Here is a 24,782-nt window from a genome sequence, read left to right on the forward strand (position 1 = left end):
GATCTGTCACTAATAATGCTCTTGAGGTGCAAAAAAAGATGCAGAACTGGGGAGAAAAGAAAACTCCCCAGGAACCCAAAATCTGGCAGCTAGGCTCTAAAGCAAGGAGAGGTCTTCCACGACTCGAAAAGCCGCCAACTCAGCTGTGCAAAGCAGATAGGCGCTGGAATCTCCACAGTGCTCAGAGAACAGACACTGCTAAACGCAAGGCCCTGATACCACCCTCAAAACATCTGAAACCAGAGTAGACAAAATCAAACTAAACCTGCAACAAAGCTCAGACACCAATCAAATATAAATCAGAATGACTTCACTCTTACTCTAGATAAGGGGTCCTCAAACTTTTTAAACAGGGGGCCAGTTCACTGTCCTTCAGACCGTTGGAGGGCCAGACTATAGTTTAAAAAAAAAACTATGAACAAATTCCTATGCACACTGCACATATCTTATTTTGAAGTAAAAAAAACAAAACAGGAACAAATACAATATTTGTATTTGCATGTGGCCCACGGGCCGTAGTTTGAGGACCCCTGCTCTAGATCATAGATGAAGAAGCAGGCCTTTACTAGAAATAGTAATATTGATTTCATTTGCTGTAGACAAAATGTCCAGCACACAATAAAGGGGCCTCACAGAAGGTGCCAGAAGGTCAGAGCATCATGCTCAAGGCTTTGCAAGAGGCTACAGCACCTAAGCCACAAAGGTCCTCCAGCAGTGACCTCTGTGCCAGCCCCAGTCCTGTGCCAGCCCCCGGTCCACATACCCAGCACACCCAGACTTGGGGGTGGCAGAGAAAGACAGAAAGAGACTGAGTTTTGTGGCTCTAGGGTGAAGGAGGGGGCAAGGAACAGAGAGAGAGCGCTAGAGAGGAGAAGAGAGACATTGATGTGAGAGAGACACAACAATTGGTTGCCTCCCTCACATGCTCTGAAAGGTCAATTGACAAAAAAGTAGCAGTTTTCTGTAGAAAATGAGATTTGAGATTTGACAAAGGAGGCAAGAGCATACAATGGAGTCAAGACAATCTCCTGTGGTTTCTATGACCCACAGTTTTGGGGAAATTGGATAGATACATGCAAAAAAATGAAACTAGACCACCAACTTATACCATACACAAAAATAAACTCAAAATGGACAAAAGACTTAAACATAACATGGGAAACCACAAAAATCTTAGAAGAAGCCATAGGCAGCAAAATAGCAGACATTTGTTGTAGCAATATCTTTACTGATACAGCTCCTAGGGCAATGGAAACTAAGGAAAAAATACACAAATGGGACTACATCAAAATAAAAAGCTTCTGCACAGCAAAAGAAACCACCAAAAAAACACCAAGAAAGCCCACTGCATGGGAAAACATATTTGCCAATGTTATCTCCAATAAGGGTTTATTCTCCAAAATTTACAGGGAACTCATACGACTTAACAAAAGGAAGACAAACAATCCAACCAAAATATGGGCAAAAGACCTAAACAGACACTTTTCGAAAGAGAACATACAGAAGGCCAAGAGACATATGAAAACATGCTCAAAGTCACTAATCATCCGAGAGATGCAAATCAAAACAACAATGAGGTACCACCTCACACGTGTCAGAATGGCTATCATCGACATATCAATAAACAATCTGGAGAGGATGCGGAGAAAAAGGAACCCTCTTGAACTGCTTGTGGGAATGCAGACTGGTGCAACCACTGTGGAAAACAGTATGGCGTTTCCTCAAAAAATTAAAAATGGAAATACCATTTGACCCAGTAATCCCACTTCTAGGAATATATCCCAAGAAAACAGAAACACCAATCAGAAAGGATATATGCACCTCTATGTTCATAGCAACACAATTAACAATAGCTAAGATATGGAAACAGCCTAAGTGCCCATCAGCAGATGAGTGGATTAGAAAACTGGTACATCTACACAATGGAATACTACACTGCTGTAAAAAATAAGGAATTCTAACCATTTGCAACAGCATGGATGGAATGGAGAGCATTATGCTAAGTGAAATAAACCAGTTAGAGAAAGATAAATATCACATGATCTCACTCATTTGTGGAATATAATGAACAACATAAACTGATGAACAAAAATTCAGAGACAAAGAAGCATCAAACAGACTGTCAAACTTTAGCAGGAAGGCAGGGGAGGGTTGGGGGGAAGGATAAGAGATCAACCAAAGGACTTGTATGCATGCATATGAGCATAATTAATGGACACAGACGCTGGGAGGGTGAGGGCATGTGCCAGGGAGGGAAGGGGGAGGCTGGGAAGAGATCAATGGGGGGAAAGGGAGACATATGTACTACTATTTGTAATACTTTAACCAATAATATAAACAATAATAATAATAAAAAGAAAATGAGATTTGAGAATCTGACAGTGTTGGATATAGGAGACTCCTCTAACAATATACAGACATATGAAGAAATTAAACCTTTTTCTATTAAATAATTTAATTTAATATAACTGTGGAGGTTTATCCTATTTTTCCTTTTTTCACTTAAATGTAAATTTTAAATAGGACACCTATGATTTCTTCCAGAGTTTTTCAGTGTACTAAAACTTCTCTCCAATCTAACCTATAGAGATACCAAAACTGTGCAGCCTTACAGAAGAAAATAAGTAAAATTACACAGCCAGAGTTCACTGTCATCTTGTTTTATCTTATGTGTAATGAGCATGCTTTTCCAGGAACAATAACACCCAATATAAAATGACTCTATTATAAAAATTTAAATATACTGCTAGTCAACCAATGTTTCCTAAAACACAAAAAGACAAAATACTGAAATGCCATTTACGACATGATTACTCTATAAGGCTGCTGCTAATCCTGACTTTCAAGTGTAGCATTAAAAGATCCATTCTATTGGGTCCCCCACCCACTACCCCTGGGCAGCTGAAAGCTGAATGAAAAAATATAAATTCAGATGATATATTCTGAACATTGTACCTTTCCCACTTATGGCCCTTTCCCTCACCTAATACTAGGCACAAAATCACCTTTTAGCAATATCAAGTATTTTAAAAACTTTGGTTTCATAAAAAATCACCCCTGAGATGAACAGCTAGTACACCAATTTACAACATGGAATGATTTCATTATGGCTCAGTTATTAAACCATGAAAAAGAGTGTTTATAATCAAAATGCTGACACAACATTAACAATGTGAGAAGGACATTGTTATGATGTGGCTATCACAGTTGTTCATTATTTGTAGTAGAAGGAATTCATGTTCCAATGCCTCTTCTATAAAACATCAGTTAAAGAAATGCCAATACCAACATTCTCAAGTTGCCTCGTAAGAGGCTCTCATTTTAGCTGACATATCCGTAAGTGCCACTAAAGCCAATTTTCAGAGCTATAGAAAAATTATGAGACTGAAGTACCTCCCCATACTCTTATTTATCTGACACGTTCATAACAGAAATGCAAAACCGTAAAATAAGGCTGTCTGAGCTGGGAAAATAAAAAGTAATTAATCACATTAACAGAAAGCTAGCTTACAAAGTGCTGATCAACAAAACATGGAAGAACCATTTCTGAAGATGTGGCTCATTTATCAGGGTTGGCGAGAGGGCAGGATCTCACATTTGGACAGGGCTGGCATGAATTCTGAGTGACTGGGAAAGTGAATGACAGGTTTCATGCATCTTCTGAATGGAAATTCAACAGGCTCCAATGAATTTTATACTAGCAAGTGAGTTCTGCCATTTAGAACCCACATCTAACTTGTATTAAAAACTAAAACCACCTAGCTTGTGTTGCCCAGTGGTTAAGCACTGACCCATGAACCAAGAGGTCACCAGTTCAATAACCCATCAGGGCACATCCCTGGGTTGTGGGCTCAATCCCCAGGGGGAGCATGCAGGAGACAGCTGATTGATGTTTCTCTCTCATTGATGTTTCTATCTCTTTATCTCCCTCTAAAATCAATAAAAACGTATTTTTTAAAAAATGAAAACATACCTTCAACAATTATTGATTAATCACCATGTTCTACACACTGGACAACAGCAGTGAATGACAAAGACCCTGTCCTTAGTGAACTTATGTTCTGGTTGGGACAGCAGCAAACTAAATCAGGAGATTATTTAGATGATAGAGGATGTTAAGTACTATGGGAATGGGCCATGGAATTACGAAGAGAAAGATGATGCCAGCAGATCCTGCTAGTCATAAAGTAAGTGGGAGCCCTAGCTGATTTGGCTCAGTGGATAAAGCATCAGTCAGGGACCAAAGGGTCCCAGATTCAATTCGTCAAAGGGCACATACCTTGGTTGCAGGCTCCTCCCTGGCCCGGGCCCTGGTCAAGCCAAGTGCAAGAGGCAACCAATCGATGTGTTTCTCTCTCATCGATGTTTCTCTCAGTCTTTCCCTCTCTTTCACTCTCTCTAAAAGATCAAAGGAAAAAATATCCTCAGGTGAAGATTAACAAAACAAAAAGAAAAAAAAAAGAAAGTGGGAGAATATCTGATAAGGCTTCATAGGTCATGAAAAAAAGGTGATAACTTTACCATGAGAGAAATGGAAAGCCATGGTAAAGCTTGAGCACAGCAAGAAGATGATCTGACTTATATGTTAACTAGAGGCCCGGTGCACGAAATTCTGCAAGGGTGGGGTACTTAGGCCTGGCTGGTAAGGGCTGATTGGGGCCTTCTGGCTGCCAGCCGCCAGCCAGGACCTTCATGCCGGCTGCCGGCCGGGGACTTCCTGGACTGGGGGAGGGACCATGGGAGTTTGGCAAGCCACGGGGAGGGACCAGGGGAGGTTGGCCGGCCCCGGAAGGTTGGCTATGGGAGTGCACTGACCACCAAGGGGCAGCTTCTATGTTGAGCACCTGCCCCCGGTGGTCAGTGTGTGTCACAGCGACCAGTCAGTCTGGTCGCTCTGATTCTTCTGGCATTCTGGTTGCTTAGGCTTTTATTTATATACTAGAGGCCCGGTGCACAAAAATTTGTGCACTCGGGGGGAAAGGGGGATCCCTCAGCCTGGCCTGTGCCCTCTCGCAGTCTGGGACCCCTCGGGAGATAACGACCTGCTGGCTTAGGCCTGCTCCCGGGTGGCAGAGGGCAGGCCCAATCCCTAGGTGCAGCCCCTGGTCGGGCTCAGAGCAGGGCCGATTGGGGAGTTGGGGCGCTGCCCCCTGTCATGCACAGAGCAGGGTGGATCGGGGGGTTGCGATGCCACCCTCAGTCACGCTCAGGGTAGGGCCAATTGGGGGGTTGGGACACAGCCCCCTGTTACAATCAAGGCAGGGTCCATGGGGAGGTTGCAATGCCACCCCTTGTCACACACAGAGCAGGGCCAATCTGGGGGTTGGGGCGATGCCCCCTGTCACGTACAGAGCAGGGTCCATCAGGGGGTTGAGGAGCTCCACCCTGTCACTCACAGAGTAGGGCCAATAGAGGAGTTGGGGCACTGCCCCCTGTCACACACAGAGCAGGGCGGATCAGGGGGTTGGGGCGCCGCCCTCTATCACCCACAGAGCAGGGCCTATCAAGGGGTTGGGGCGCCGCCACTCTTACACTCAGGGCAGGGCCGATGGGGAGGTTATGGCTCTACCCTGTCACAGAGCAGGGCCCATGAGGGTGGGGGGGTTGGGGCGCTGCACCCTGTCACACACAGAGCAGGGCCCGTGGCGGGGGGGCGGGTTGGGGTGCCGCACCCTGTCACACAGAGAGCCGCAGGGCGATCAGAGGTTGCGGAGCTCCCCCGCATCAGGCACAGAGCAGGGCTGATCAGGAGGTTGGGGCGCCTTCCCCTGTCACGAACAGAGCAGGGCGGATAGGGAGGTTGTGGCCCCACCCCCTGTCACACACAGAGCCGCAGGGCAATCAGGGGGTTTCGGCGCTGCCCCCTGTCACACTGATCCCGGTGCCAGGAGGCCTCTCGTCTCCGCTGATCCCGGTGCTGGGAGGCATATTACCCTTTTACTATATAGGATAGAGGCCTGGTGCATGGGTGGGGCTGGCTGGTTTGCCCTGAAGGGTGTCCTGGATCAGGGTGGGGGTCCTCACTGGGGTGCCTGGCCAGCCTGGGTGAGGGGATGATGGCTGTTTGCAGCTGGTCACACACCCTTCAGGGTTGGGGTCCCCACTGGGGTGCCTGGCATGCCTGGGTGAGGGGCTGAGTGCTGTTTGCAGCTGGTCACACACCCTTCAGGGTGGGGGTCCCCACTGGGGTGCCTGGCCAGTCTGGGTGAGGGGCTGAGGGCTGTTTTCAGGCTGGCGGGTGACGGAAGCTCCCAACCGCTCCTTTTTTTCTTTTCTTTTTTTTAATTCTGGGCAGCTTTAGCTCTGAGGCTCCAGTTCTTAGGCCTCCGCAGCTGAAAGTAGGTAATCGAAACAATGTATAACTCCAGCTCTGACTCCAGCTCTGAGATCCCAGCTCTCTGAAAGCTGGTTTCTGGATTTTTTTTTTTTAGCTTCTATATTTGTTAAAATGTTTCAAATTGCCAGCTCAGAGGCCTGCAAGGCAGGCGGGGAACATTGGTTTCCTCTGTCACTGAAGCAAGCAAGCCTCATGTTAGTTTCAAGCTGCCTGGCTACCGGCTGCCAACTTGCCTGACAGTTAATTTGCATATCTCCCTGATTAGCCAATGGGAAGGGTAGCGGTCGTACGCCAATTACCATGTTTCTCTTTTATTAGATTAGATATATTAGATCATTCCAACTGCTATGTTGATAGCAGAGGATAGAGATTCAAGGATACATGTGAGAAGAGAAGTTAGCAGGTTACTGTGTTAACCCAAGAATGAGGTAATGAGTAGATTGGTCTGGGTAATATAAGCATAGGTAATTAAGAAGTGGCCAGCAGTAGATGAGTGGATAAAAAAGTTGTGGTACACAAAAGACAAGTGTTGGTGAAAATGTGGAGAAAAGGGAAACCTAGTACACTGCTGGTGGGAATGCAGATTGGTGCAGCCACTGTGGAAAACAGTATGGACTTTTCTCAAAAATTTAATAAAAATGGAACTCCCATTTGACCCAGTTGATCCCACTTCTAGGAATATATTCTAAGAAACCAGAAACACCAATCAGACAGAATATATGCAGCCCTATGTTCATAGCAATAGTGCAGTGAAGGCCTGAGGAGGGGGCAGGAACGGGTTGAAGGGAGTCACGGGGGAGGGGGAGGGGACATCTGTACCACTTTCAACAATAAAGATAAATTAAAAAGAAAAGGTATCCAGGATTCTAGATTATTTAAAAGCAGACAAGACAGGTCAGACAGACGTGGGGTATGAGAAAAAGAAAAGCATATTTGACTCTAAAGTTTTAGGCCTTAGCAGCTGGAAGGTCTGGAAATTAGGAAGCCCACAGGAGAAGATCTGGAATTCAGTTTGAAACACAGTGAATTTGAGCTACTCACTAGACATGATGCTCAGGAAGTTGGCCACATGAATCTGCAGCTCAATGGAGAGGCTGAGTTGAACAGAGAAAGGTATCAATGACTAGATGCTGTTAGTGTAGAGAAGAGGCCCACATTTTGAACTGTGGGGAGTGAACGCTTGTGACTACACCCAAGTAACCAAAATAATCTTCCAATCGGAATACTATCTGCTACCATAATTCCCCTTTTCCTGCAACAGGACAGACCCTCAGGTTCCAGGGATTAGAATGTGAACAGCTTGAGGAGGGTGGGTGTGCTTGCTACATTTTAACTACTTAAATATCATTAACCATTTGTATGAAGAGAAGATAACAGAAGAATAGAAACCTACACTTTGTGTTTGTTTCAAATTACATTTTTTTCTTAGATTTGTCTTTCTAATGCCATTGCTTACACCAGGGTTGGCAAACTGCGGCTCGCGAGCCACATGCGGCTCTTTGGCCCCTTGAGTGTGGCTCTTCCACAAAATACCACGTGCGGGTGCGCACGTATAATGCGATTAAAACTTTGTGGCCCATGCGCAGAAGTCGGTATTTTGTGGAAGAGCCATACTCAAGGGGCCAAAGAGCCGCATGTGGCGTGCGGTTTGCCGACCACTGGATAAAAATTAATTTGAGGTTTGCAGAGCACCTGTTTGGTAGCAAGCCAGACACATACTTGGTGGCAAGGAGAAGCACCTTTATAATTGAAGAGTGGTCAGAAGTAATCTACATGGGACTTACTGCATTTACATAATAGTATTTCCAGGATCCTGAGCAAAGTACTTCAAGTTGAACATCTTACTTGGTTAAAAATGTACAACATTCGGCTTTCAAATAAAAGCTCGGCTGGTTTATTCTTTCCTCCCAGCATGACCTTCGATAACAAATAGCAAAGTACATTATTTCTTCACTCTGCCACTGGACCAACTTTTGCCATTCGTGAGAAACGCCTGCACTGCCTTTCTAAGGAGCTGTGCCTTATAGCCAGTGACCTCCGGGCATGCACATCCCGGTGCAGAGTACAGTATGTTATGCTCCCCATAATGTCATCATTATTCTTCCTGACTTTACTTGTGCTCTCTGGTTGAAGCACTTAAGATTAATGAGGCATTTGTTCTCAATCAAGAAGCTATTTATGAATATAGTTCCACTTACAATAAGCTTTGTAGACTTTTCTTTCTTTCTCACCATTACCAAAAGGGCAAGGGGGTAGGGGGAGGGATGATTTTTCTTGAGCAAAAGGGAGAATAGAAAAAAATGATTTGTGACTTTATAGTCTGTGAGCAGTTTCCTAACGGAAAGGCCTCCACATCACAGCTATGCTCTCAGGATAATTGATATCCGTCAATGTGCTGTTCTGTTTGGTTAAAGTCAAATAGTTATTACTGCCCCGGCCTTTATGAGACAGGGTACACCTAATCAAAATTACGTGCCTCCTCAGGAGGCAAGAGGTAATTTTGAACCCAAATGCATTACCTCAAGTGGGAGCATGTGGTCCTGGCTACCGGCTTACAAGATACCTCAATGGTGTCATCAACCACATGGCTACAAATGGCCACTGCCACCTGTGACTGACCAACCTTATGAAGAATAGAGCCTTTCAGCCCGGCCAGCATGGTTCAGTGGTTGAGCATCAGCCTATGAACCAGGAGGTCACAGTTCGATTCCTAGTCTGGGCACATGCCCGGGTTGCAGGCTCAATTCCCAGTGTGGGGCGTGCAGGAGGCAACTGATCAATGATTCTCTCTCATCATTGATGTTTCTATTTCTCTCTTCCTGTCCCTTCCTCTCTGAAGTCAATAAAAATATATTATTTAAAAAAAAAAAGAGAGAGAGAGAATAGAGCCTTTCAGAGGGTCAATGAGGGAAAGGAAGGGGGGGATATTTGTAATACTTTCAACAATAAAGTTTTAAAAAATAGAATAGAGCATTTTTTTTCCTACTAGTTTTACTGTATATGAGGATCAAAGTCAGCCTTTCGGGCTGACAGCCTCTCATCACCAGGTCTTGACAGTATTCCATGGAATAAAAAACATATAGCATAAAACGCATCACAAAGAGCGCAGTGTCACAGTGACCTCTCAAGGCCATAAGCCAACCTGATCTGAAAATCAATGGCTCTGATCTACAAAGCCGCTTCAGAGCTCTTTGCAAAGAACAATGTCAGGGCTGTTGTCAGCTGGGAAATTGAATTCCAGAGATTACCCAGTTCTGGGGCAGGTCCTCCGGACAGAAGCTGCCCCCACCGCCCCCCGGTAACACTAATTATTCCACAGGAAGCAGGTAACCAATTACACTAGAAATTAGTACTGACTTTATTTTCAATGTGAACTAACCAAAATCATTAAAAAATGTGGGTCAGAATTAGGCCAGCTGTTCAGCCTTCTTCTCACTCTAAACATCAATAACTGGAGGGGAAAAGAGCCAGGGCCTGGGGATCTGGAGGCTGGGTATAGCCCTGAATGGGGCTCCCTCACCATAAGTGGGGTGATCCTGAGCAAGACTTACTCTTTCAAACTCCTGGTTCATTATCTGCAAAATGAGATTTCTGAAACAAAGAATTCTTTAGTCTTTGTCAGTATTAAATTTTATGGAAACTAGAAAAATTCCATTTTGATTACATTGAGCCTGGATTTTATAGAGGCTCACCTGATGTGGAGCAACCCTCAACACTGTTGAATCTGAAGATACTGCTTTCTCTCCTCTCTCCAAAGTAGGAGTTCTCTTAGGGTGTAAATTACTAAAGAAAATTTGTGTGGTTGAGGATTATGTTACCCTTATCCTTTGTAGCTCCTCTCCAACTTAAATTTTGTGACTATGATTTATGCAAAGAAAATACTTCACTTTCTTTCCAAAGCCAAATGAAATAGCTTTGTACGTACAGCCTTGGAGGGCATGAATGGCAACCATTACCCAATCTGTAGAAGCCACTGATTTACAATGAAGCAATAGAAACAAATAGACACCAAAATGTTTGTTTTTAATCATCACAATTACATATTCAACTCTAAGAGAAAAGAAAATGCTAATGCCAAATGATCATCAAATTATAGTTTGCTTATATCTAATTGTTACTCTATTTTGAAAAATAAATAAGCAAAATAAAGGGCACAGTGAATAAATGTATGTACAGCCAAGGTGAAAACCAATTTCATGCCTGGGCTTTGCTTTCTTAAAACCATTTTTTTGGGGGAAACTAGAATGTTATGTTTGTTGTATATAGACAATACACCTTTATTGTTCTACAAAGTACAATAAATGTTCTTCAATAGATATGTGTGCCTTTACCTAATTTATGCATTTCATTATACAGAATAAAAATTTTAACCTAAAAAATGTTTTCTTAAATTTTTCATTACAAAATTTACTTTTTCATAGCATGGCAATATGCATCCAAGAATATAATATATAGTTCCATATTTTTTATACTGTATTACTTTCAAATGAAAATATTCAAATTCCCATGAAGTAAGTGGAATAGGATATATTTAAATAAAAAGGAATTTCAAGGATAGTGCCTATTGATATGCATTCCCAAACAGCAGGTAGATAAAATTATAGTAAGGCTCTGAGGTCATTGTTTTTTCAAAAACCATTAAGTTTCCTTTACCTCATAAAAATTACATTGATTTTACCAATAATTACCAGCATCACTTCTATTCCTATGTTTCTGTTATTCATCATCTAGAACTAGGTTAAGAAGCACAGAAATAAGTATAGTTTCCTTGAAGGTCCCCAATTCTTAAGGAAAACTAAAGAAAAATGGAAATAACAAGCAACACATAATCAAAGCATTTTAGGACCAGAACAGACCGTAGATATATATCTCTAGTCAAACCTTCACATTAAATTACTTTTAAATCTTCCTTTAATTTAGATTCTGTTTAGATTATAGGTAGGTGAGCTACTGCATCTGCCTTGCCCACCCCCAAAGAATTATTTAAGGTAATAAAAGAGCTCCCTAGTAAGACACAGAACAAATGGTAACTTTATTTGGAATTCACACACTGACAATGAAAAACTACAGCACAGGCTTAATGCTGCCACGTACAGAAGACTGGCAACTCATGATTTGTCACAGTCATAAATCTGCGTATGATGTGACTTCCCATGATACGTGTCCAATCTGTACAATCAGTTTTCACTCCCATCTATGGCAATAACCCAAATTCTCACAGACCCCCACCCCAAAAGATCCCTAAAGAAAGAATTAAATTATCTGGAAAGAAACTAACACCAAAGAGCTACATTATCCCAAAAATTTTTAAAAATAAAATTTTTATCAATATTCCTTAACCTCTTCAATCTGTTTATATTTATTTACTCTCTAGAATTCTATACTATAAGTTCTTCAGAAGATATTATAGAAAATCCTCTTGTTTTTAAATAGCATGCTACCTCTTAATACTCTATATCAGCGGTTCTCAACTTGTGGATCGCGACCCCTTTGGCGGTGGAATGACCCTTTCACAGGGGTCGCCTAAGACCATCTGCATATCAGATATTTACATTATGATTCATAGCAGTAGCAACATTGCAGTTATGAAGTAGCAATGAAAATAATTTTATGGTTGGGTCACAACATGAGGAACTGTGTTTAAAGGGCCAGAAGGTTGAGAACCGCTGCTCTACATAGTATTAAGCATATGGGTTATTAATTTTTACAAGTAGACATTTAACTAACATCTTTCTTCATAATTAGAAGTATAGCCCTAAAATAGTATTCTGTATTTTACAGAAATACCCAGACTTAAACAAACATTTTTAATGTAGGGATAAAAAAGAAAATGGTGGGGACAAACCTCAAAGAAAATAATATATAAATTCTGCATTTTTACAGTGAAAATATTAGCACTATGTTTTTAATCAGTAGTAACTTACAGTCATTACACCATGGAATTCAATTAACAAATTAGACATAAACAACAGTAATTTAGGTCAAAAGTGATTTGATCCACATTAAGAATTAACAAGAAACACAGAATCAGAATACTGACATTCGACACCTAAAAACAGAACTAGGTAATGTTTGGAATGTGCTCAGAAGTGATACTATAATGAAGGAGTAAAAACTGCTCCTCTATGAATTATATAGCCACAAATAGCTGAAAATAAAATAATCTACTAAAGCTGGGTTTTAATAAACCATAAATGCAAGCATAGCATTCATATAGTTGTGTCTATTTATCTGAGCAGTACTAAAATAGGACAAACAGTCTACGGCCATACCACCCTAAACGCACCCGATCTCGTCTGATCTCGGAAGCTAAGCAGGGTCGGGCCTGGTTAGCACTTGGATGGGAGACCGCCTGGGAATACCGGGTGCTGTAGGCTTAAAAAAAATTAAAAATAATAAAATAAAATAGGATAAATAGGCCCAAAGAAATGATTTTAGTTAGGATGATGAATATGCAATCTGAATCTCATGATAGAAAGGTATTGGTGAGGGAAGCAGGGATGTCTTGGACTGTTTCATTTCATTTCACTTGAACTGGGGCATAAAGCCAGGATCCTAGAATTCAAGTTAGGGTGTAACCCAAAATTTGTAACTATTCTCTTTGTCCAACACATGAAGTTGCAATACAGCTTCTCCTTTATTATCTTAATTGACATGAATGGATAAAGTAAAGAAATGGTAGCAAAGTGAAACAGAGAGCACTAAACCAAAACTTTGGAAATGGTGAAAGCAATCAGGGTCACAGATAAAGGCCTGGCCCACATCATTATGATCACAACCTTCCTAGTTTATGCTCTACCAGTTCAGAAATGAGACTAAGTTCTTACCTCCAAGCAGAGCACTAGGGTGCAGAGTGATGCCCACTCTTTAGAATTGGTAAGTAAAAAGACAAGTGGTCTGTGAGCATTGATTCCAGCCTTATATACATCCTTAGCTACTTGCCCAGGAGGACGTTGACAAATCTAATATGACTTCACTTATTTATTATTAATTGTCTGGGGTTAGATGAAATAATCCCTATGATGCCTTTGCTTCCAAAATTTAAATAATTGATGCCAATCAGAAGATGAGTGGGTAAGAAAGCTGAGGTACATTTACATAATGGAATACTATACAGCTGTTAAAAAGAAGGATCTCTTACTCTTTGAGGCAACATGGAGGGACCTGGAGAGTATTATGCTAAGCAAAATAAGCCATTCAGGTAAAGACAAGTTTCACATCATTTCCCTTATATGTGGAATCTAATGAACAAAATAAACTGACAAACAGAATACATCCAGAGACATAGAAACATGCAACTGACTCATGAATCTCAGAGAGAAGGAGAGGCCAGGGGATGGAAAGAGATTAACCAAATAATTTATATGCATATATGCGTAACCCATTGACACAGACAATAATGTGGTAAAGGCCCAGGCGGGGGTGAGGGGAAGCGCAGGGGGCAGGATGGAAGGGGGGCAATGGGGGGAAAAAGGGACATCTGTAATACTTTCAACAATAAAGATACCTTTTTAAAAAAAGAAGAAGTCGGGATTAGGATACTTTAAATGCAGTCATTCCAGCCACAAAATCCAAAGAATCATACTTGTGTTTAGCAAAAATTAATATTGCAACACATATTACCACACTAAATAAGGGTCTTAAAGCCAAAAATATCAATATTATCAGCTACTATTATCATCAACACCATCAAGCTGAGCATATGCTCTAAGATCGAGAGTGAGGGATATGGTGTTGAGACCTGACAGATTCTCCCTTTCAAGAATGTTCTTGTACCTCTTGAAAGAAACGATTTTATGAAAAATTCGGGTAGCACATAATTAAATGGCAAAATGAGTGACATACTGGATTAATGAAATAGGACTCAATGCTAGGATATAAGCTAAAGTTTCAACAGGGTTTCCAGGAAAACAATTTCAATGAAGAGGGATTTGTTGTTGAAGATTCTGTCTCAAGGTCACAGCAAATGCCTGGAACAGAGTAGAACTCAAAAAGAGTAGAACTCAAAGTATGCATATAAGAATAAATAAATGGGGAAGTCCTCGGGCTAGTTGAAGAGTTATGTATGAGTATGGTTTCCTCAGAGAAGATCCCCACCTTGAATACTTATTTTCAAGAATCGCAGAATAGGACAATATTGTGGACCTGCTCTGACAAACTGGCAATCTCTGTGGGTTCCAGAGAAAAGAAGTGACACCTAAAACTTTATTTAATATTTCTACAATGACTATAAGCAACACATAGGATGACATACAAAGAGAAGACTAGAAATATAGTAAGTGCAGAATTGTACACAAAAGCATGTGTATAATCTTACCTTACCACTAGATTTAAATGTATCCACAGTGGAGGAAGTGAGAAGAGCTAAGAGATATTAACACAAGCTACTTACTGCTGTCCATGCATTTCTTTTGCACCGGACACATAACCATCCATCAGAGATTTCACGAGAAGGGATACCGTAACAACCTATAAATTATTAATATGGATTAAAGAATTAGGTATTTTGCATTGTGACAATATTCCACATGTTAGCACTGATTAAATAAAAGACACTACCTACCCTACAGTTTTTGATTCTTAGAACAAAACAAAGATACTTTTGGTTCTCATGGATATCAGTTCCAGAAAATATGAGAGTGTGGGTATTAACAGTAACTAATGCTCACAATAGTTATTGTAGAGAATACTGATAATTCCTGAATGGGCAATAATAAAACTTCAAACTTTCTTGTCTACTCCTTTACTCATGCAAAACATATTTCAAAATAAGTTGCAATTCAGGAAACAAAGTTTGGAGAAGTTTTAAAATAAAACAAACTTTGACAATATTTGAAATTAATGTAATTTAAAATTAGATTTCAAATATTATGTTTAACTAGCTTTAATTTCAGTGATAGGGACAGAGGATACACAATTCATATTTAGTGATAAAGGGATGTGTTCAATTCCACTTGTCATTCTGTACATGCTTGACTCAAAAGAACTATGTAAGAAGGTAGCTGATGATGCCAACACAAATAGCAATTATGCAGAACCAACAAATGTGTTAATCTGACTTCTTGAAATAAGGTTTTCAAAGATTTAAATGAGTAATTTTTAATATCACATTTCTATAAAATTTGAGATAGGAAGAGAAAATAACAGAAGTGTAATTACCCAAAGAGAAAAGCCTATCATAGTTAAGCAAAATCATAAAATGTTTAGTTCAAGCACATGAAATATTATGGTTAAACTGCATGGCTAGTATATTCAGAAGTCAAGATTAAAATCCTAGCTTTTTTGTGAAATGATGCTTTGCCTCTGACATACATATAATAATGTAGGGTGAGTGTATGTGTGAATACATGTTATGAATTGATATAAATACAATAAGAAGGTTGCTATAGTTATATTTCAAGAAGATTATGTTCAAATATTGAAGGAAGCTAATAGTAGCTGATTAATAAATACATGACAGTAAGACTATCTCAAACATAATGTAAGATTGGTATTACACTGGGGTAAATACAGTGTATATTATATTATAAACCATTCATACTACACTAACAAAGAGAAACCCTGTGATTCGGTATTGTATAAAACTGGAGAAAAAAGAATGATTATACCAACTCATAGTTTCATTTTTTAAAATGTGAGAAAAAATGACCTAATATACCAATAGTTCAATGCCAAAGACCTGGCAGGTTACATAGGTGTAAGAAGTAAAGACTGTGAAGCACTAAAAAGCCAATGATTGATGAATGAGAGATTCATTTACTTGCATGAACCCGTACACAGCACTTTGCACAGGAAATAAGAAGGCTTGTTCCATCCTCTTCCAGGAAGGCATTAGGTGGCGAATATTCTATATTTTCTTCGCTATAAATAAAACACATCTCTGGAATGAGGGGCTTAGTCTTTCCTCCTGAAGCAACCGTGTCATCTAATTTTGTCTCCCATCTAGAATCATTTTCTTCATTGCTGCTCTCTGGCTGAAAAACACAGTATTTCCACGTGAGTGAAAAACATGGAAATGAACTCATTTGTTATGCCACTCAAATCTACTAACAGCTGTTCCATCCACTAACTTTCAGCCCCTGTTCTTCTTTTTGTTCTCCTTGACCCAACTACTAGCTTTTTCCTAATGCTCTGCCTCAGGCTCCCATCAGGTGGTAAGCTATAGGAACAAGAAGATATTCTGTGCATCTGCTTGTACAAGAAAGTACTGAGCTACTAAAACGATGTTCTTACATAAATAGTTCATGGAAAGCATCAGTTTTTCTGATGAATTTTTTTTCATTTCTTTATTTGCACTTGGTTAACAGAACTGGTTTCATTTATTGAAGAATCTTACCCAGTTACACCTAATAGGAGTGTTATAAAGACCTAAGCTTATGTCTGCGCAAAAGTATTGAGAGAGTTTTTGAAGGCTTCTGCTTCTCGACACAGTTTGAAAACATCAAGACAGAAAGATCTGGCAACTGTCATTAAATAAAAAATATAATGTGCAAAACAAAATTGTCACCTTTTATCAAAATATATGGAAAAATGTTTACTGTTTATTTGAAATTCTAATAACTATCATATTATCTCCACAGATCTGATATTAATTTCACTAAATCTTATAATTTCTGTGAGAATGTTTTAATTATTGGGGAAATATATAGGCAGATTACAATATAGAAAAAAGGATCTTGAGGAGAATATTTCTGATTCAATTAGTGAAAATATAACCCGGAACACAATGTTAACATCAATACACTTTATTGCACCTTATTGTCTGTGTTGGAGCTGGAGAATGTGGTCCTCGGGGAGCTAAATGCTATCAGTATAACAGATATGGAATGATATTGAATACATCATTCATAGCTGGCATCATGCACAGCTGGCTGATGAGTGTATGCTGGACAATTCAGTTTGAATTTAATCCTGTGGTGTCTTTTGCATGGGAAGATAAAGAGACACTTAAATGTGGTCCCAGAGCTAACATTTATATTATTGAGTGATATTTTCAAACATAAAACAGAGACTCGATCTCTCTTGTTAAGCTTTAAGTTCTATGTTTCTTGGTGAAAGGGGTGGAAAGAAAGGTTGGCACCTCCCCCTGACTGAAATAAACCAAGGCCAATAAGTAAGCCAATCATTTATTCAAAAGTGGTAATTCACTGTCAGGGAAATGTCTCTCAAGTAGCACTTAGACATTCTGGTTGGGCTCTATGGCCATTAGCTACATAAATATGAATGTCTTCCTTTTCATGTTCATACTTACCTTACAATGATTCACTGTGCTTTCACAGTCACAGAAAGAGTGCATCAGTGATAGGAACCTTGATAATGACCCCTCCAGCCTCATTACCTTGTAGTATGGCATGAGGAGAGCACAGATGGCACAGTGTGGTTCCATTCTGCCCATGGCTGCATTATACTCCTGCTCAGCCACAAAGTTTGGAGCCTTTGTCTGCCAAAGGTGGACCAGAGGCTTTGCCCAAGACTCTGTTTCTTCCACTTCCTCCTCGATTAATGGAACCTCAGGTGATTCTTAAGAGACAGGGCATGAAAACACAGTGAGTATGAGACCCAGGGTATAATAACCCCGGTTATAAAAGAAGCAAACATTCCAAAGTGTCTGTGATATTAAAGTCAGACAGGAAACCTATTTTATCTTTCAAATAGATTCGGAGAGAAGAGTAACAAAAGTTTCCTTTTCATCCTCTTCATCTTCAAGGATTAGGTCAGATCTGATGGCCAGACAACCACCCTCCTTTAAACACCATCCCCTTGCCTGCCAGGAATAACTAACCTGTTCCCTCCTTTTGACTACACTACTTCCGTAATTCGACTGCTACCATAACACCTCCCACGGTAAAATAGTTTATATGTGTGAGACAATCTCCAGGCAGCACAGGCATCTGGTAACCCAATAGCTGGCTTACCAATATTTTTCGTTTCCTCACCTAACGTAGTGCATGGTTCTATATAAATTTATTAATTAGAGGACTTCATTTAATTAACTTTTGGGATCAATAATTCATGACAAATAACATCTGCAGAGCATCTATCATATGCCAAGCAATATACTGTCATTACATGGATATAAAAGACAATTCCTATGTCAAAACTTATTTGTTCAGTATGATGTCCCCAGAGGGTCAAATTTCTTAAGTATGTGCATCTGTTAACATAAACGGGACAGAAATGCACTCCATGAGAATACCATTTTAGGAAAATTTTCTACAAGGGAGAAAAATACAGAAAGAGCTAACAGGTTAAGAGAAAAGAATTCTTCATGCCAATAGCAGAGGACAGTGTATCACAGCAGGTGGCAGCAGCCACAGCTCTGCCCCGTATTTAGTGTTTCGAGCTGTGGCACACTCTAAAATTCCTCACCAGTAGCTGACACAGACTTAAGGATAAATATTGTGAACAATGTCCTCGACTCCCAAGCATGGATGTTCCTGGGAACTAATGTGCACCAGCCCTGGAAGTGTTGACTTACCTATTTAGAAAAAATCAAGAGGTTTGCTCAGATGAAAAAACAAGAAGAGCTGAATGGGGCTGAAAATAACTCTAAAGAAGCTAACTAAAGCAAAAAGGAGCACACATGCTTCCATGGTGGTGGTGGTGGTGGTGGTGGCGGTGGTGGTGGTGGTGGTATTATTATTGTTAATTGGTTACCATGGAAAATGCTTAGTAATCAGGCAGGGGCCGTGGTTTGAAAACACAACAAAAGGTAACAACCTGCCGAAACCGGTTTGGCTCAGTGGATAGAGCGTCGGCCTGCAGACTGAAAGGTCCCAGGTTCGATTCCGGTCAAGGGCATGTACCTGGGTTGCGGGCATATCCCCAGTGGGAGATGTGCAGGAGGCAGCTGATCGATGTTTCTCTCTCATCAATGTTTCTAACTCTCTATCTCTCTCCCTTTCTCTCTGTAAAAAATCAATAAAATATATTTAAAAAAAAAAAAAAAACAAAAAAAACAAAAGGTAACAACCTTTGCCTATCTGAATTTGCAATGCGGTAATCTTACTCTAAACATAAACTGCTTCCACCTCAGTTTCCCTATAGTAAGTAATATTAGAATACTTACTACAAAAACTAAGATTTGAAAAATAAAAGATGGGAGTGAAAAGTTAACCAGGAATTTGAAATAATATTATATCTTTAACCTATAGGCCAATATCTCCCACATATGTACTAAAAATGGATCTAACAAAAAATAAATCCAAATCTGAGTAGCTGTTGCTACCACTGACATACAATAAATTAATTATATCATTTACTTTATTTAAAAGATTAAAACACAAGCTACAGATGACGTCCTTATTCCTTTAGTTGGTCATAAGTTAATGTGAAGAGTTGTCAAAATATTTTTAGGGATGGAAGAAATAGTATTTAATTCCTAAAAGCCTAGCAATAATGAAAAGGAAGTGGTGAAAAAGGACAATTCCTGACAATGGACACAGAGCAAGGGCTACAGCAAGACATGACCTACGATAGCCTATGCAAATTGAGCTTGTCCTCAAACCCTCTCAACACTGACCTGGTAGAGGACCCGGGTCTATAGCTGTCCTCCAAAGATGAGGCTGTACTCTGGTCCAAGAGCATCTGTCTTCTGTTTGGATGCTCCCCAAGCCAGAGTATGCACTGAACACCATAAGTTTTAATACCATACATTAAAAATAGCATGGCAGCAACACTGTGCAGCAACAAGTACAGGGAACTGTCAGTCCAGAGACCTGAATTTAAATTTTAAACCCTTTGAGAAAATTGGACAGATAAATGCCCCCCAAAAAAAGGAAAGGAAAGAAACTAGAACACCTTCTTATACCAAATACTAGAATAAACTCAAAGTAGTCCAGCCAGTGTTGCTCAGTGGTTGAGCGTCAACCCAGCAATCAAAAGGTCATTGGTTCAATTCCTGGTCAGGGCATGTGCCTGGGTTGCAGGCTCAATCTCCAGTAGGGGGAATGCAGGAGGCAGCCAGTTGATGATGTTTCTTTCTAATGACATTTCTCTCTATCCCTCCCCTTCCCCCTGTCTCTCTCTAAAAATCAATAAAAACACATTTTCTAAAAAGAGATTAAACTTAAAATGAATTAAAGACTTAAACATTATACCTAAAACCATAAAACTCCTAGAAGAAAACATTTTTCTTAGTACTATTTTTCTGATATATATATATATCATCAGGCTTTTGCATCACAACTAAAAGACAATCTACTGAATGGAAGAAGATATTTGCCAATGATAGATCCAATAAGAGGTTCCAAAATTTATAAAGAACTCAGACAACTCAAAACAAAACAAAAAATGCAATTAAGAAATGGGCAGAGGACCTGAACAGACACTTCTCCAAAGAGGACATACAGATGGCAAATCCTATATAATAAAAGCCCAATATGCAAATCAACCAAACCATGGAACAACCAGCAGAACGATTGGTCACTATGACGCACACTGACCACTAGGGGGCAGATGCTCAACACAGGAGCTGCCCCCAGCCCACAGGCCAGCCAAGGTGGGTGCTAGCGGGGGCCACCCAATCACCCCACTCGTTGCCCCGCAGAGGGAGGAGACCAGCAGCGGCAGGTGGCAGGGACGGCAAGCAGGCAGCACCAGGCTGGCCAAGGCTGGTGCCAGCAGGGGTCCTCCTATCACCCCGCCAGTTGCCCCACAGATCAGCCCTGATCACCAACCGGCCAGGCCTAGGGACCCTACCCCATGCATGAATTTCATGCACCAGGCCTCTAGTAGACATATAAAAAATGATGCTCAAGGTCATTTTTCATTAGAAAAATGTAAATTAAAACCACCATGAGCTACCACCTCACACTTGTCAGAATGGCTATCATCAGTATATCAACAAACAAGTGATGAAAGTCTGAGAGACCCATGAAAACATTACCAGCATAAAATTCCCTTCTTTCCCAACAAAAACAAAATAAGAATTAATAGTATAACAGCAGTTCCCAAGATAAGGAGTTTATGGACTCCAGGAGACAAACACACATAATTTCACAGGGTCTGTATGGTCAAAAATACTTCTTTGATAATACGAAGCTGTTATTTGTCTGTCACCCTGTCAACATTTGTAATGTGTGATACAAAGCAATGGAGGGGAAAACTATGCCTTCACTTGAATCAAGGCAGTGGCACCAATGCAGTCATTATCTATACTAATAAAAGAGAAAAATGGTAATTGGCGTACGACGATACCCTTTTCATTGGCTAATCAGGGCTATATGCAAATTAACTGCCAACTAAGATTGGCAGTTAACTGCCAACAAGATGGCGGTTAATTTGCATAAGTAGGCACAATGCAGGGAGGCGAAAGGGAAAGCAGGAAGAAGCCCCCTGCCACTGACAGTGATCGGAAACCCAGGGGGGAGCTAAGAGCTGGGGGGCAGGGCAAAGGCGGCCCTGGGGCCGCCTTTGCCCTGCTCCCCAGCCATGATCGGAGAATCAGGCGCCTTTTCCGCCCTGGCCAGTGATAGCAGGAAGTAGGGGTGGAGCCAGCGATGGGAGCTGGGCACGGTCGAAGCTGGCAGTCTCAGGAGCTAGGGGTCCCTTGCCTGGGCCTAAAGCGGAGCCCACGATCGCGGGGCCGCTGCAGCTGTGGGTCCCCGCTGCCCGGGCCGGACGCCTCAGCCAGAGGCTTCCTGCAGGGGCAGGGGCGGAGGCCGCGCGATCGCGGCGCCCCCCGCTGCCACTGCAGGTCCCCGCTGCCCAGGCCGGACGCCTGGGCCAGAGGTGTCAGGCCTGGGCATGGGGCCGATCCTGCGATTGGAGGGTGATGGGGGTCAACGCCTGAGGGCTTCCCAGTATGTGAGAGGGGGCAGGCTAGGCTGAGGGACACTCCACACACACACACACACACACACACACACACACACACCCAGTGCACGAATTTCGTGCACCGGGCCCTAGTATATATATATTCGACTACCTTGTAGTGTATATGTGCGTGCGCGTGTGTGAGAGTCTGGGAGGGAGGGAAGGAGGGAAGGAGAGAAGGAGGGAAGGAGGGAGGGAGAGAGTATGAGTGTGTGTGTGTGTGTGTGTGTGTGTGTGTGTGTGTGTATGAATGGGGGACAGTTTTGATTTTCCATCTCCATGTGAATTACCTTCCTGAACTCTGAAGTCTCAAACCACAATCCTTTCTCCTGAGCTCAAAATGGCATATAAATCCCTCAACTGCCTGATTTGTCCTTGGGTCTCATATTCTTATGGATCCTCCATGTGTACATACATATCAACTTTGCTTATTTTTCTGTCAATCTGCACGTTAATTTGATCAATGTCCTCTGTAAAAGTATCCCCCAAAAAACTAGCCACATAAAATATATAATTATGGCATGGCCATATTACACCAGCATTAGAAAGGGCACTTTTGAAGAATATTAATGAAGTATAACATAAACACGTTTTAGGTAACATATAATATTAAGTAAAAATAAATATTAACTTAGAGGAAAAATCAGGACATAAGACTTATCTAGAGAATGATGTCAATTCTATAAAAAATATATTTAAAAGTATGGAATAAAGGACAGGGGTTTTGTAAGTTTTTATAATTATGAAAATACTAGAGGCCCAGTGCATGACATTCATGCACGGGGGGGGGGGGGGGGGCGGAGGGGGTGAAGGGTCCCTCAGCCCGGTCTGCATCCTCTCGCAGTCCAGGACCACTTGGGGGATATCTTCCTGCCGGCCCAGGCCCCATCCGATCCCCCCAGGGGGATCAGGCCTAAGCTGGCAGACAGACACCCCTCTTGCAGTCCAGGACCCCTCGCTCCTTACTGCCTTCCTGCAGCGCCACTGCACTTGCCAGCCGTGAGCAGAAGCTGGACTTGGTACTCCCCAGTGCCACCACAGAGGCGGGAGAGGCTCCTGACACTGCCGCTGCGCCCACCAGCCACAAGCCCGGCTTCTGGCTGAGCAGCACTTCCCCTGTGGGAGCGCAATGACCACCAGGGGGAAGCTCCTGCATTGAGCATCTGCCCCCTGGTGGTCAGTGTACATCATAGTAACCGGTCATTCCACCCTTCGGTTGATTTGCATTTTATGGTTTTATTATATAGGATATAATCTTTAAAGTATAAAAAAATGTGGTCAGAATAATATGAGGTAGGTCCTATTCAGATTTATTCACTTCTCGGTACAAGATTTTTTAATAAATTTTACTTACTCAATGTAAGTAGATTTCTCAATAGAAAAACATTTGGGCGACTGTGGAAGGGCTGCTGCCAGGACTTGCTGGTAGAGCCTGACAGATGGGAAAAGCCATCAACTCTGTTACAGTACAATTTCCCTTTACCAGTCACCACAATGATTTTGCTGCTGAGGTTAGGTTCCACTGATGTGCTTTGGCTGGTATAGCACTATTCTCTGCTATGAAAAACACAGCAGCATCTTTTATCTTTCAGGTACTTGAACAAAATCTCAGCCCTGGGAGGCATTATATATATATAATTTCAAATGTCCTAGAGGAAATTGGGGGTGGGGAGAAGAGGGAAAGAATGAGTTACTCAAAAAAAACACAAAAAGAAATTCAAATTTGGAAACTTTATTGTTCTCCTACAAACTATTACACAATTCTGTCGTCAAGCTGTATTTCAATGATTTTTTAAAACCCTGAATTTCAAAAGTTTGTAAAGGTATGTTCAAAGTACAAAAGAGAAAAAATATATCCAGTACAAAAAAAAAAAATTACAAGGCTTTTTACGTATGATTTTACTAGGAAGTGGTGACATTACAGCACACCCCTTCTAATTTCCTATTAAAAACAATGCCCTGATACTTATGGTACCTCTCAGGGTTGGGGGGTTTCACTGAGAACTTTGGCATTATCAATGCTGCTTAAATTTCTTAAAGAATATTCACTCATATTTCACCTATGTGTGTAGTCTTACAATACACATGGACAACAACAAGGAATACTGCAGATGATCTACTATCGCAACAGAAATGGCTGGTTCTTATCAGACATTTATATGTGCTCACTTCAGCTTCTTTTATCAGTACTGAGCCATTATTAGGGTTCCTAGTGTGATAAAGTAGAAAGAGTGCAAACCTAGGAATGAGACATAATTTAAAGCCTGTTATCTACCAATTGCCAGCCTTGTGACCTTGACCAAGTGAATTAATGTCTCTGAGCTTCAGTTTCCTCAACAGTAAAAGTGATAACACCATCTATCTTTAGAAACTGTAAATTGCAATTGCTAATAATATGTACAGTAGGAAGAAAGCAGCATGGTGAATTTTCATATATTGGTGGGGATAGGGGAAAGAAAACTTCTAACAGAAAGTTGACATATCTTTAGAAAACTTGATGACAACATGGCATCAAAAGGAACTTATTCTAATCATCAAATCAAAGGTAAGTGAAGAAAGAGTGAGCATATACGACTCATGTTGTGTTAGGCAATATGACAGATCCTGGAAATAAATAGTGTCCTGCCTT

The 24,782-nt window shown here is 41.2% G+C and overlaps 1 protein-coding gene and 1 non-coding gene across 13 annotated transcripts in view; one reads left to right on the top strand and one right to left on the bottom strand.

Annotated features, from left to right (window-relative positions):
* Positions 1–24,782, bottom strand: part of KDM4C (lysine demethylase 4C) — a 337,267-nt gene that overhangs the window by 119,641 nt on the left and 192,844 nt on the right. For 9 of the 12 annotated variants that reach the window (XR_009447593.1, XM_059656697.1, XM_059656696.1 and 6 more), the window contains 3 exons: positions 17,676–17,857; positions 16,098–16,311; positions 14,730–14,806 (listed from right to left, as the gene is read on the bottom strand). Coding sequence is in view for 11 of the 12 variants with exons in the window: in XM_059656697.1 (XP_059512680.1) it covers positions 14,730–14,806; positions 16,098–16,311; positions 17,676–17,857 (473 nt within the window). In the remaining variant the exon portion in view is untranslated. Of the gene's footprint in view, positions 1–7,393; positions 7,432–14,729; positions 14,807–16,097; positions 16,312–17,675; positions 17,858–23,446; positions 23,803–24,782 lie in introns of those variants that run through there. The other 3 variants (XM_059656708.1, XM_059656706.1, XM_059656705.1) reach the window with 2 other exon arrangements.
* Positions 12,596–12,714, top strand: LOC132212957 (5S ribosomal RNA). Its single transcript, XR_009447869.1, has one exon. It is a non-coding gene; the product is annotated as a 5S ribosomal RNA (ribosomal RNA).

Source organism: Myotis daubentonii, chromosome 11 (genome assembly GCF_963259705.1).
Source record: "Myotis daubentonii chromosome 11, mMyoDau2.1, whole genome shotgun sequence".
Lineage (NCBI taxonomy): Eukaryota > Metazoa > Chordata > Mammalia > Chiroptera > Vespertilionidae > Myotis > Myotis daubentonii.